Source organism: Varanus komodoensis, unplaced genomic scaffold, assembly GCF_004798865.1.
Source record: "Varanus komodoensis strain SLA01 unplaced genomic scaffold, ASM479886v1 scaffold4, whole genome shotgun sequence".
Lineage (NCBI taxonomy): Eukaryota > Metazoa > Chordata > Lepidosauria > Squamata > Varanidae > Varanus > Varanus komodoensis.
Genome location: NW_025335941.1, coordinates 14689322 through 14703117, shown reverse-complemented (window position 1 = coordinate 14703117; position 13796 = coordinate 14689322). Strand labels below are relative to the sequence as shown.

General features: G+C 40.5%; 1 protein-coding gene across 8 annotated transcripts in view; it reads left to right on the top strand.

Moving 5' to 3' along the window:
• ITSN1 (intersectin 1) overlaps positions 1-13796 on the top strand; it is a 103392-nt gene that overhangs the window by 51221 nt on the left and 38375 nt on the right. For all 8 annotated transcript variants that reach the window (XR_006415902.1, XM_044442130.1, XM_044442131.1 and 5 more), the window contains 5 exons: positions 3927-4174; positions 4941-5100; positions 6460-6665; positions 6966-7045; positions 10476-10642. Coding sequence is in view for 7 of the 8 variants with exons in the window: in XM_044442130.1 (XP_044298065.1) it covers positions 3927-4174; positions 4941-5100; positions 6460-6665; positions 6966-7045; positions 10476-10642 (861 nt within the window). In the remaining variant the exon portion in view is untranslated. The remainder of the gene's footprint in view (positions 1-3926; positions 4175-4940; positions 5101-6459; positions 6666-6965; positions 7046-10475; positions 10643-13796) is intronic.

Sequence of the window (13796 nt, the reverse complement as noted above, 5' to 3'; positions counted from 1 at the left end):
TAAAAATAGCAGATTTTGTAATCATAGCAGGAGAGAAGTAAACCATGTGATACCTTAGGTAATATGGTTTGACTTCCTTTTTTAATACACGAGGGCATGTTGCATTTTATAATAATAAAAAGCACTACAAACAGCAGCAGTAACATTGAAGTCTGTAGAGTGGTCAGCTGGCCTTCCTCTGTTTCAGTGACAACTGCTTCTGAGTGCTGGTGGGGCCAGAGCATGTTTCTCTTCTGGGCTGCAGTCCCAGAGCAACTTTTAGTCCCAGTGTTCTTTCTGGTAGGGATCAGACCAGCACACTCCTTAGACCTGCTCCTTCTCTAGCTATAGGACAGGATGGGGTTGGTCTTCACTTCGCTTTGACCTGCCTGGAAGGTAAGGGGTGCAACTTCCTATGGTCACCTGGTCAGAGTTCATTTTCCTTCCGTTTTCCAGTTCCAGGGTATACTTTAAAAAGAAGCAAATGGAGCACACCAGTGGTCACCAATGCCTTTTAATTTTTTGTAAAGAGTTTTATATTTGTGTGTGTCAGTGTATATTCAGAGTGGCCATAGAAGCCTGTTATCCTGAAGTAAGATAGAAATACTAGTTTGTTCCTTATACCAATGTAAAGAACACTAACTTGGAAGAAATTTATCTGAAATTATTGATTAAGCTACCTGCACCTGTTTTCTTAGTAATGAAACTATAGCATTGCTATAACAGAGTTTAATGGAACTCTTGACATTTCCTGTAAATATATTTAGGTTTCTAATGCATAATCCAAGAAATTTTGCAGAATTAGCAGCAAAGTAGCTTTTAATTTTTGGAATCAGCCCTGTAAAACCCAGGATGGTTAAAAATGAAATAGTATATGGTTATATTTGCAGCAATGGGAAGGGCCATAACTTAAGTGGCAGAGTATACATCTTTCATGCAGAAGGTCCCAGTTTCATTCCCTTGCTGCTCCAGTTAGGACTTGGAAAGAATTCTGTTTGAAACCTTGGAGAGTTGCTGCCTGTCAGTGTTGAAAATTCTGGGTTAGACAAACCAATTGTTTGACTCATTGTCAAGGTGGCTCCTGTGTTCCTGACTGAGAGTATATAGGGAAGGTCTGGGTCATGGGTGGCAGGAGACAAGACAGAGGCACTGAAACTAGGACAACAGAACCCAAGGCAACAAAGAGTCCTACAGTCCAGTAGCAAGGTTCAATAGCAAGGCCAAGTTATACTCTCAGAACAGGGCAAAGTGAGGAACCGGAATTCTGTATCAGGACAAGGCCAGGCATGGGATAACAAGGGATAACCTGGCATGATAGGAACAAGTTTCAGCAAGGGTCAAGCAAGATACTTGTATAGCTAATAGGAAAGCCTGTGTTGCTGAAGCAAGATGGCAAGGTGAAACATGGCTAGGCAGGACATGGCAAGGCAGGAACGGGGTGCAGCAAGAGTCAGGCAAGGTGCAGGTGCTGAACCAATCACAGCTAGCAGGAAAACCTGCAGTGAGACAGCAAGGCAGGATATATACAGTGAGGCAGGTTCTGAGCCAGGCGAGATGCAGGCACAACAGCAAATAGGAAGACCTGAGTTGTTCAGGCAAGCCCTGGAGCTTCCTCTTCCCTCAGGGCTCCCAGCTGGCACTCATCAGGAAGACCAACCCTGTGAGACCAGTGGGAGTTCAGATCACCAGGTAGAGCTCAGAGCTGTCCAGATCCTTACAGGTACACAGATTTGGAGCCTTCTGAAACACAGCCACAATACAGAATTGTTTAGGGTGGGGGTATTTTCCTGTTTTTCGTTTTGGTGAGGCAGGGGTTCGATCTTGTTTTCTCTGTCACCCATTTCCATCATTTTCCTCATACATGCACATAATTATGGCATTCCTGAGGCATTATGGGGGAAAGAAAATGCTGTCTAGTCTCCCCAAAAGGGGTTGTGATGTTAGCAGAATAAAATAAAATAAGTCCCAACATTGATGGACTAGAAGAATGATTATTTTTTAGGGAGGTAGAAGTTAATAAGAATATATTACTGAGTAAACTCTGTAAATAAAGATTCTGGGTAGTTTAATTTGCTTAGGCTTCCAGGCTATATATTTACAGCTAAAACACTGACTTTTTAAAACTAATCTCTGCAGCTGCTGGATTTCTGTAAGTAATAGTGGTGAACAAATGGAATACATTTTTACAGTTCTATTTCATAATAATTTTTGTAAATTATCTTCATAATCAAATGTACACATAAGATTCCATAAAATAATTGTCTGTTTAAATGGCAGCTACAGATTAAGAACAGCTTAATCGCTTAGCTGAATATGGGCTCAGTATGAGCTATAGGTTGTTAACAATGAACAATATAGAAACAGAACACATTATATTTTTTGATTAAGTTGTGAAATCATCATTCTTGGCTAACCCATAGTGCAAGGTTCAAATATAATGAGAATTCCTGATTCACTGACAACCCTTACTCTGGGTTGTCATTTACAATAGGACCCCTGTATCCATGAGGGATAAGGGATGCAGGTGGTGCAGTGGTTTAAACTGCTGTGCTGCTGGGCTGGTTTATAGAAAGGTCGCCAGTTTGAATCTGCATAATAGGGTGAGTTCCTGTTGCTCCGTCCCAGCTCCTGCCAACCTTGCAGTTCGAAAGCATGCAAATGCAAGTAGATAAAAAGGTACCACTTCGGTGGGAAGGTAACAGCGTTTCATGCACTTCAGTGTTTAGTCATGCTGACTGCATGACCATGGAGACTGTCTGCAGACAAACGCTGGCTCCCTCGGCTTGGAAACCTTAGAAATCTTAGGTGGTGAGATGAGCACCACCCCCTAGAGTCAGACATGACTGGACTTTAATGTCAAGGGGAAACCTTTACTGTTAACATTTATCCATGAGGGATAGGTTTCCCAGCGAATACCTGAAACTACATACGCTAGCAAACAGTAAATTATTCCTCCCCCATTTTCCTCATGTACATGATTCAATCCTTGCCTTAGCACACTCAGAAAGCCAACCACTCTCTATTTCTTACCCCACTGTCACCTTAATTTGGCCCACTGTCCCCTTTGGTTTAGCCCTGGAATTTTCTATTTAATTTTTTTGGACTGCAGTCAACAATGGTTAAGTGAAACCATGCTAACTGAAACAGTGTATATGGGGATTTTACTGTATATGTGTATATTGCATACTTGGACATGAAGTGGCCAAGTATGGTTTGTGGAATAATGGGTTACTACTTGTGAACTGGGAACTATGGGTTGTTTGAATCATGAGTGGTTATCATGAGTAGGTTATGTTTTGTTTTGCCAGCCTACAGAGACAGCAGGAAAGAGCAATTAAAAACAACAACAGCCTCTTTTAAAAAATAGAAATGAAAAACAAAGCTTACCAAGGGACCTTGTATGAAAATCACATATAATATTAAATGTAGGAAATATCACAAAAAATTGGTAATGATTATTACACCTACCAAATTTGTAACTACAGTTTTAACATCATAATAATACTTAGCAAATAGTATTTACTTAAATTAATACTAATAATTATTACATAAAATGTGACATAGTTATCAAGTAAATAATAATTATCCTTAGAAAGAAACTCAGCTGCTCTCCCTACTGATACTACAGTGCTGCAAAAGCATATAGGATTCGGGAAGGAACTGGATGGGAACTCATGGTTTGCTTGATCATTTGGCAGCTAAATCATGGATTAGCTTTGGGTAATGCAACAGGCCATGTTCCACCACTTACATAAGTTTCAGATAGCATGGACAATTATCAAAGCTTAAGGAAATTGTAAGTGAAGATATATGGTGGACACCAAGTTGTGTACTTCTAAGAACACTAGTCTATGACTAGTGTTTTTGTGTTGTCGAGAGAAAACATATTTATTATGGATAGCATCTTATTTTTACATTCCTTATTAATCTATAACTTATTTGTGCAGGTGGATGAAAGTCAAACTGGAGAGCCTGGATGGCTTGGAGGTGAATTGAAGGGGAAAACAGGATGGTTTCCTGCAAACTATGCAGAGAAAATTTCTGAAAGTGAAATTCCAAACTCTCTAAAGCCAGTACCTGATGTGTCTGCTGCACCTAAAGTTTCATTGCGTGAAACTCCCACAACACCAGTAGCACCACCTGTTTCTACAGATTCAAGTACCAATGCGAACAACTGGGCAGACTTCAGTTCAACGTATGGTTTCATGGGGGTTCTGTTTTCCTTTCATTCTCTTTTTTAACTGTAAAGGTGATTAATCAGTATAGCATAAAGTAGCCTTATGGTTAAGTGTACAAAGGGGTTTGTAGCTATGCACATGTACCTGTCCATAGCAATTTGTGACATTTCAGTGGCATGATGCAGCTAGACCAGCTTATTGAAATGCTTTTCTGATCTCAGACTTGAAAAGGCTGGTTCAGAATCTGTTCTAGGATTACAAACCTTTTTTTATAGGGGGAAATATTTAGAGATAAAATAAGAAAATTTTATGCAACTAAAAAAAACCAAACCCATGCAGGAGCATTGTCTTCAGAAATTATAGATGACCAAAGACAAAATAAAACTGTGTTTCTGCCCAATCAATGCTGTTTACAACAAAACTGTGCAGGATATCACAGGTGTGGTTTGGTAACCTGTGGGAGATGAGGGAGATGTGGGCATAAATTAATATCATTATTGAACAGCATGTTGTATCAATCAAGAAGTAAGAAGGCAGAGTGTAATAGTTCAGTAGCATTGCTGGTGGTGAAGAATGTCTCAGGTTCAATCTCTGATACCTCCCAGAAGGTAGGTTGAGAAAAGAATCCTGCCTCAAACCTTGGAGAGCTACTGCCACTCAATGTCAGTAATACTGAATGAGAGATACTGATGATATGACTAAGTACAAGACAGCTTCCTATATTCCTTTTTTATCCTCTCATGAATGTAGTGATCATTATTATATGCACTTCTATTTTTTCAGGTGGCCAACTAATACTTGTGATAAACAAGAAACTGATAATTGGGATGCTTGGGCAGCTCAACCTTCTCTTACTGTTCCAAGCACAGGACAGCTGAGACAAAGATCTGCCTTCACCCCAGCCACTGTTACTGGATCATCTCCTTCACCCGTCTTGGGTCAGGTGAGTTGATATTTCTGAGCAGGAATACGACTGTGAGATTGATTAGGGTTGGGACAAACTATAGCGGAACCTGTCCCTCTAGCATTCACAGACTTCCTTTCATGCTTATCTCAGTCTTGCAAGGTTAACTGAACCAAGAGGAACACTCATGCAATGAAGGCTGCAGAACTAGCAGCCTTTTTCCATGCCAGGTGCAGCAGCACAAACAGCATCTGCACACAGTGAGCTCACAGAGCTTTCTTCTGTGCAAGGCACAGCAGCCCAAGCAGTACCTGGGAGTGCTCACCAGGAACTTAGATTCAGGGCTGCTGCAAAGTGGACTGGAGTCTAGGCAGCCAAGACCAGGGAATCTGACCAGTTCCTACTCCGAAATGGATTCCTTACACATCCTTAAGACTGATAATATGCTTCACATTATGCATGCTATTTGGTAATTTGTTCTTCTAAAATTATCAAATGAAAGATTCAGGACTACATCCAAAGTTATATGAACATGTTCCTGCTTGCGTGGAACGACTTTTCTTTCCTGTGTGACTCTCATATCTGTTCCAGAGGGTTAGGAGAGCCTCCAGAACAGATCTGGGGGACACATGAGTGCAGGGAGGGCAGATCAGTTTCTCTACCATTCTGTTGCCGAATAGACATTGGATACAGGCAGTCCCCAAGTTATGAATGCCTGAGTGAACAAACAACCTGTATTTATGAATAAACTGCCATAAAGTCTATTAATTTTTAAAGATTACTGCAGAAAATCATCATTACCTTAGAGAGGGAGGGAGGGAGGGAGGGAGGGAGGGGAAGTGATAGGGCCTCCAAAGCATCACCATAAAGATGTGAAAGGGGAGAGAATGCTTTCCTGCCCTGCCCATCCAGAGAGGGAAACCCCTCTAGTATTTCCTTGCTGCAAAGAGGAGGCATTGGTGAGTTTGGATGGTGGGTAGGGTGGAGATGTTTTTACTTTCATGGGGGTCCTGCACCCCTAACCCCTGTGAATGGGGAGGGCTGAATATACCTGATCCAACTTACATACAAATTCAACCTATTTCCGTTTTCTCAGGAATGTACCTTGTTTGTAACTTGTTTGTACAGGGACTGCCTGTAACTAAAGATGAGGAAAACACTTGCACAGATTTGTCAGCATCACTTTAAATATATTGGGAGGAGATTTGGAATTATCAATTTATCAATTTCAGTTCAGTCATAAGGTTGGGAAATGTTAACCTGATGCTCTAGAAAAATGATGCAATAATAGTTGCAATACCTTATATAAATTGCTGAACACAATCAGGCCAGTTCTTTATTTTATTAAGTACTGTTAGTATGTATCAAATAAGTTTGTTATCCTATGTATCTATCTAGGGTGAAAAAGTGGAGGGACTTCAAGCACAGGCCCTGTATCCTTGGCGAGCCAAGAAGGACAACCATCTTAATTTTAACAAAAATGATATCATCACTGTGTTAGAACAGCAAGATATGTGGTGGTTCGGAGAGGTCCAAGGACAAAAAGGGTGGTTTCCTAAATCATATGTAAAACTTATTTCAGGCCCTATAAGGAAATCAGCAAGGTATTTTCTTTGCTTGCTTTTTTTAAAGACATTAAGAACATTTAATAATATTTGAGAAAGACCATGTTGAAATTTTATTTAGATAGTTACAGTGTTTGTTGGAGTACATAGAACTGTTGTTATAGTTTCTTAAAAAATTGATTTCTTGCACAATGTGGAAATTGTGTTAATAAGTGCTAGGATAGAGTTACAGGCTTTATAAAACACAAATATTTTTACTTTTATGAATGTGTTCTTTTGCATTGTCCTAAGTTTATGTTGATTTAAATAAAATAAAACATCGACACTTGTTTCTTTAAGCATGGATTCTGGATCTTCAGAGAGTCCTGCTAACCTGAAGAGAACATCACCAGTTACTAAATCTGCAGTTTCAGGAGAAGGTAAGAATGTTAACTGGAGAACCTTGAAAGTTTGATAGATCACTTAATATTGCCTCCTGATGTTTGAGTGCAAAATCAAAAGAATAAGTGGTGCTGTCAAACCTGTTTTATTAAATTTAAGCGCAACATCATTCATTTAGCTGGACAACCAAATAGAGCCTCTACATAGCATATAGAGGGCTATTGGATGCTGTAGATTTCTAGCTCCAAGGTCAGAAAACACTCCAACCTGAATGGTGAGGACTTGCACTCCAGTTCGCCTCCTGCTGCAGCCAGTGCAGAAAAAAACTGCTTTTTTATGGTCATAAGTCTGACAGCTTTTTCCTGTGGTCATAAGACTGACAGGGTAAAGGAACATTCCAGGCAGCAAGGAGGGAAAGAGACTAGGTCTATCCAGATAGGAGATATCTGACTGCAGTCTTTTCCTTCTTCATCCAAAGTACTATAGCTAGCAGCCAAATTAGCCATCTAGATGATATTCAGAGCAGGAAGAGCAGGGAAGGAAAGATGGGCTCTTCTCTCCTCATGTTGCCTAGGATGCTTAGAATCCTCTTTAAGTTTGGAGACCTATGGCCATCCCCATTTGATTGCATGTTAAATGGTCTGCTTTGGATATAATAACCAAAAGAGCATTTGTTATAAGAACAAGCCACCATAAGCCTCAGGTTTCCACAGAGTCCCATCAACTCTCCCCCTAGTTTGCAGCTGACAGCAGGTGATCAAAAAGATTTATCATTTTGTACTAACCACAGTTCCACATTATTTCTAAACTTGGGAACTGTGGTTTGTGTTGATTACTCACAGTAAATGTGGTTTCAATTGTACTGCATCTTTTATAATAGTATTTTGCATTGCTTATTATAGGCAGTCCTTAAGTTAAGAACCACCAAGTTATGAACAATGCATACCTATGCACAAACTGCCATACAGCCTATTAATTAAAAAAAATACTGTGGAAAATTGTCATTCCCATAAAGAAAGAGAGAAAAAGTGAAAGTGAAGAGAAGGAGGGCCTCCAAAGCATCACCGCAGTGAGGAAGCCAAAGGGAAGAGAGGGAGGTCTCTAAAGCATGTCTTCCTGCCCTGCCCATCTTTCCAACATTTCCTTGTTGCAGAGAGGAGTCACTGATGAGTTTGGACAGGGCGCGTTTTTCACTTTCATGGGGGTTCTGCATGCCTAAGCTGTGTAAATGTGGAGGGCTGGTCTATATGTGATCCAACTTACATGCAAATTGGACTTAAAGATGAATTTCCGTTTTCTCAGGAACGGAACTTGTTCGTAACCTGGAGATTGCCTGTATTTAGATGCTTATCCAGCCTACTAAATTTCACTTGAGGGTTAGAAGCATTTAATTTCTTCCAAAACTGGTAGATTCCTTTAAGTATCCATCTGAGTTTGAAGATTGAGGTGTGTACTCTGCATGCAGAGAGTCAAGGAAGTGTTTATATTTATTTCATTATGTGCTCTGATGAAAACATTAAAGGCCAAAGAGTTTTGCCCTCCCTTTAGTAGAGAGAGAAAGACAACAAACATGCATTCTACCCTTTGGGTAAAGCTATCCATTCCATAAAACTAAATTAATCTTGTAGGCTTATGAGTTTCATGTGCTTACACAGAAAATGTATGGGGAAAATGGGTATAAATATTGAGTTAAATGTGTAGAGAGATTTAATGAAAGGGCTGTTCAACATATAAAAATACTTCATTGATTGATCATCTGCCTTATGTATTTACATACGATAAACTGCCAGTGTAGATGCTATTTTGAGACTTTGTGCATTTAAACAAAATAAAACAAAATTATTCCTTTCATGGCTTTGTGCTGGGTACCATTCGTTGTTAAAAGAAAATATGGTTTTTAATTTTGATTTGTATTACACCAACAAATCAAAGCCAGAATAACATAAAAATAAATGTGTCTTTAATGTTCATTTCTACAAATTAAAATTTGCTTTCACCAGCTAAAATTGGCTTCCACTAATTTGATTTGATTAGATGTTGGCTTTCTTTTCCCTGGGCCTCATCTTACATTTCACATGGGAGGAATTCCTGAAAATATCATAAGTGATTTCTTGGCATTCTTTGCATGCCTCCTGACTCAGCCAAGCACAGAGGGGTGGCTTTTCAGTGCACTGGTCAAATGGTCCTTCATTTGCAAGAGACATCTGACCTGACCAGTGCCTGGAAGAGCTAGAATTCCAGGTGTCACCTTGAACCTATTTCTCCATTCTGAGAGAAGAACAGCACTCCATGCCTTTCTCAGCAAACAGGAAGGGGAAAAAATAGTGGAGCTGAGGAAGATGACATCAGGGGAGGGAATGTGGGAGTGGATCACCTCTCTAGTCCCCTATATTGATCGAGGGCACAATTCAGTCTCCAAGACCAAACTTACTTTGACATCCCTAGTTTAGATGATCTACCAATAAAAGAGCTACTCTTCCAAGAGCACTTCATCTAATTGATTAGAGACTATTTCTATAAAAATGCTACTTAGAGAAACTAGAAACTTCCCTTTAGTCCTTTCCTTTCAGAAAAGCCGTTGGCTTCATGCTCAGGGTGGCTGTCATTGCTGGAGAGCAAGACGGTGCAAACAGTGAACCCCCTTCAGTTGAGCAGCTTGTTTCTCTTGACACCTTCTCACTGGATCAAGGACTGGGCCTCACAATTGCTCTTCCTCCCCTCCTGAAAATACTTGTTCCTCTTACAGAATGGGCTGATTCTCACGGTTGGGCTGAAACACTTCACTAGGTATTGTGGAAGGAACTTTAAAGGCTTCAAAAAATTAGGACCATAATACATCTCAGAGTGCTTTTCCTAACCTCAGTCTACTTGGACACTACATCCAACCTCTGGGGCCTTCCTCTGAGTGTCAAGGGGAAAGGCTTTCTCTGTGGTACCTCTCCCCCGCCAGTCTGTGGAATAGCCTCCCCACTGCAGCCCAGCTAGCACCAAATTTATCGTCGTTTTGATGCCAAGGTTAAGATGGCCCTCTTTTCTGAGGCCTTTAAGAACTTACTTGGCCACCCATAGGCTTGAGGGGCATTACTCATCCCAGGTGTTTTGCAAAGTCATTCTTTGTTGTTGTCTGTTTTAGCTGTTTTAATTTTTAATTTTTTCTGATTTTATGATGTGTTTATTGCAATGTTATTGTCTGTTTTATGGATCATTGTAAAAGCCCAAGAGAGCTTTGGTTGTGGGACAGTATAGAAATGAAATTATTAACCATCTATCTTTTGGCACCTTTACAAAATGTACTCCTGAGAAGCAAGCCTTGTTTTCATCTTAGAAATGGCTTAAAGTCAGTTTGTAAGAACAGAAAATGCTCCTTACAAAATGGGAAAGTTTGAATAGTGCTGCATTGGATTATCTTTTTTCATGAAATACATGTAATTGATCAAAATTTTATTTTAATTTTTCTGCCCTTTCTAGAATATATTGCCATGTATACTTATGAAAGCTCTGAACAAGGAGACTTAACATTTCAACAAGGGGATTTAATTCTTGTGACCAAGAAGGATGGTGACTGGTGGACAGGAACTCTGGGTGATAAATCAGGAGTATTTCCATCTAACTATGTTAGGCTCAAAGATTCAGAGGTACAGACATACATGCATTTTATGAAGAACATATGGTTAATAATCTGCTCTTTACTGTTGATTATTGCGTATTGGTGAATTGAATAGTAGATGTGGAGGTAGGAAGAAACAAAAATACGTTGAATTGATTCTATGGTTGTATTTGTATCCACAGAAAAGATTCTCTCCAACCAAATCAGGATTGTCACAGTCACTGTTATGAAGCATAGTAGTCATTCAACATACAATAATAAACTCTCATATTCTGACATATACTTACATCCCAGGTTACACATGGGTTAAGCTTAACAGAAGTGCTAGTCCATGGAGTCAGATAATAGTAATTGACAAATTCTGCTCTAGGATACATTAGTACTCTTCACTGTTTACATTACAAGAGGAAGCAAATAGTGTGAAAAGGGAGGTTAAGCCCTGATTTATTTGACCTGGTTCACTCCATGCAGCACCCATCACTGGGTAACTAGTCATGGTGAGTAATTGTGTTGTTCAAACCTAGACAACTTTCCACAGTGTGGTTTACTTTTTGGCAACAAGTGATCCTGTGACAACCCACAGTAATCACAGCATTAAGCACTCTGAAGAGGGGCCATGAAAAAGAATGGAGCCAATGTCTCCCTTTCTGGATCAGCTCAAGACTCAAGTGTTGAAAAGTGGGGGCAGGGGGGCACTGAGAAATATCAGTTCAACGCTTAAAAGTGAACTGAGAGGATCACAATTTCAAGGGGAAATTATTGTTTGCTTCCCATTTGAAGCACTTCTGCCACCTTTCCCACTTTTATCAGTGCTTTTCAGTTGACAACTCGGCAATTAGCATCTGGCAAATTAGCCTTTATGTAGTACAGCCTTGTCCAGTTACATGCATGCTACCTACGCTACTTCCCAGATTCCTTTGAGAATTTAAACATACCAGGAAAGTGACCAGACAAGGCTAAACATACTGAGCAGCTGGATGTGCACTCCTGTGTGCCTGTAAAATAATTGGGGAGGGGAATGAATATATATATCCCCTTGCAAACTCATTTGAGACAGCCCCCCACCCCACGTAGTTGGTGGTTAAGTGATGGCGAAAAGTGTAGAAATTCTTGCAGTACTTTAAAAAATCTCCAAGGAAATTTAACATCAGAGTGTGCAGTAGCAGCAGAGACAGCAATATTTATCTTGCATAGCATAAAAATACATGGAGGAATGTGTATCGTTAGAAGCTTGGATTTCTAGAACAGATTTTTGCTTAGTTAAATAGATGTTCAAGGTGTGGGGGGTCAGTTGATTGAAAGTCAAGATGTGGATTTCAAGTGTGTACAGCTGACTTACATTGCTTTTCAGTACAAAATGAAAATGTTTTCTTAAGGTTGTGGTCTGCATCTTAGCCAGAGTTGATAGTGAGTAGGCCTTTTAAATTTATTAGGATTCATGTATGAGCAGGCATGTTTTGGATAACTCTCTACATCTCTAAGCAGTGCACATAGGTATTAAGGATTAATTATTTAATTATCAGTAGGGGTGTGAGAAGGCTTCCAAAAGATTGGATTGTTTCTTTCACTCTTCCCAAGAAGGCAAGGATCATAGGCTTATGATGTTTAAGTGCAACTTCCTTTGGTTCTACCCCAGTTGTTTTGTGGTGGGGAGGTTGCCTTGCCCAGAACCAGTCTTTGAAACTTCCTTTCCATTTTTCACTTAAAAATACCTTTTTCCTCATCACCCTTTATGTTTTCCTTAGTGTTTCTCAGTCCTGGGCTGCCTTCTGCCCTTATCCCTTGTGATGGCTGTGATAGGGAAGGGAGCAACAGCATCAAAAGAATCCTGAGAAGATAATGCTCATTAGAGATCTGCAGGAAGCTTCCTCATATCCCACTCTCTTGTCTGCCAGAATCCTGTGCCTCCTGAATCTTGTGCTCATACTACCACATCTGGGCAGGATAGACACCAGCAGCATAAGGAAGTGGATTATTTCTCCAAGCTCTGAAGAGACCGTACCCCAACCTGAGTTCTACCACATTGTTGAACAGCATGTTGGCTAGGAAGTGGTGTTTTCTGAGAACACCAATACTGAATCAGCTCCAAAGCAGGATACCACAGCCAGCACAGTTTTGGAGCTGACGGCAGTGGGAAACCAGTGCTGTGTCACAGCAGTTTTATCCTGCTGGAATCTTTCCCAATGCTTCAGACAGCAATATTCTCTGCCTTTCAGGCCTCCAGCATCTGTGGACAACCAGGCATAATCCTCTCTTCAGGGCAACACTTTCCCCTCCCTCCCTAAATCTAACATAATGAGGCTGTGTGTGGTCGGCAGTGAATGTACTGACCACATTCTTGATGGGCATATCCTGAGAAAGCTCAGAACATACACTCCAATGAAGAGAACAAAGGCATCAACCTCCCCTCAGTCATCGTCTTCCTCCTCTCCACCCAGAGTCACACCTAAATCAAAGAGGGGAAAAAGGACAACATGTTAAAGGGAAATGTTCTAAGCAAGCTATTGAATGTAAACACGTTTCTCTTGCCACCGTTTAGCAGAATCTGATGTGGCCTCCCCTCCGCTTCACTCCCTCTGGCCTAACAGTTGTCCCCTGTGCAGTTGCTTAGTGATGGTAAAAGCAATCCTACCTGCTTCAGACTTCTCAGTCCAGGAAGCAGGAGAGAGGTCAGATAACTCAAAAAGAGCCACCTAAATGATTGTACCTTTAATTCTGATCACTTCTTTTCTCTGTTTTCTAAAGCACTGATCTCCCTAGGCTTCATTTCCCCTTCAGAGAGAAAGCCTACTTCTTCCTCAGCAGCTACTTTCAGAGGACTAGCAGTCTCTTCAGAATCCAGGCTAACCAACAGGGAGGTCTGTTCCCCTTCACTTTATGAGAAGCTGATGGACTCTGCATAGGACATTCCACTCCAAAGCAGAAAGGGCATTAATGTAGCACAAAATTTTTACTCCTTTCCTCAGCAAGCAGTAGGAAAAACTAAGATACTCTTGCAGATGCCCCAGAGATGGCTCTTCTTTTTGGAATCATTACTTCAAAAGAAATAACATGCCACTCAAGGATTCTGATGAGTAATGACCTAACTTTGCCCTTAAAAAGATTCACAAAGCAGTTGTCATCACCATCTGCTTCTTCTTTGTTCATACAGCTGCCTTTGGCAGATAATAATGCTGATTCAT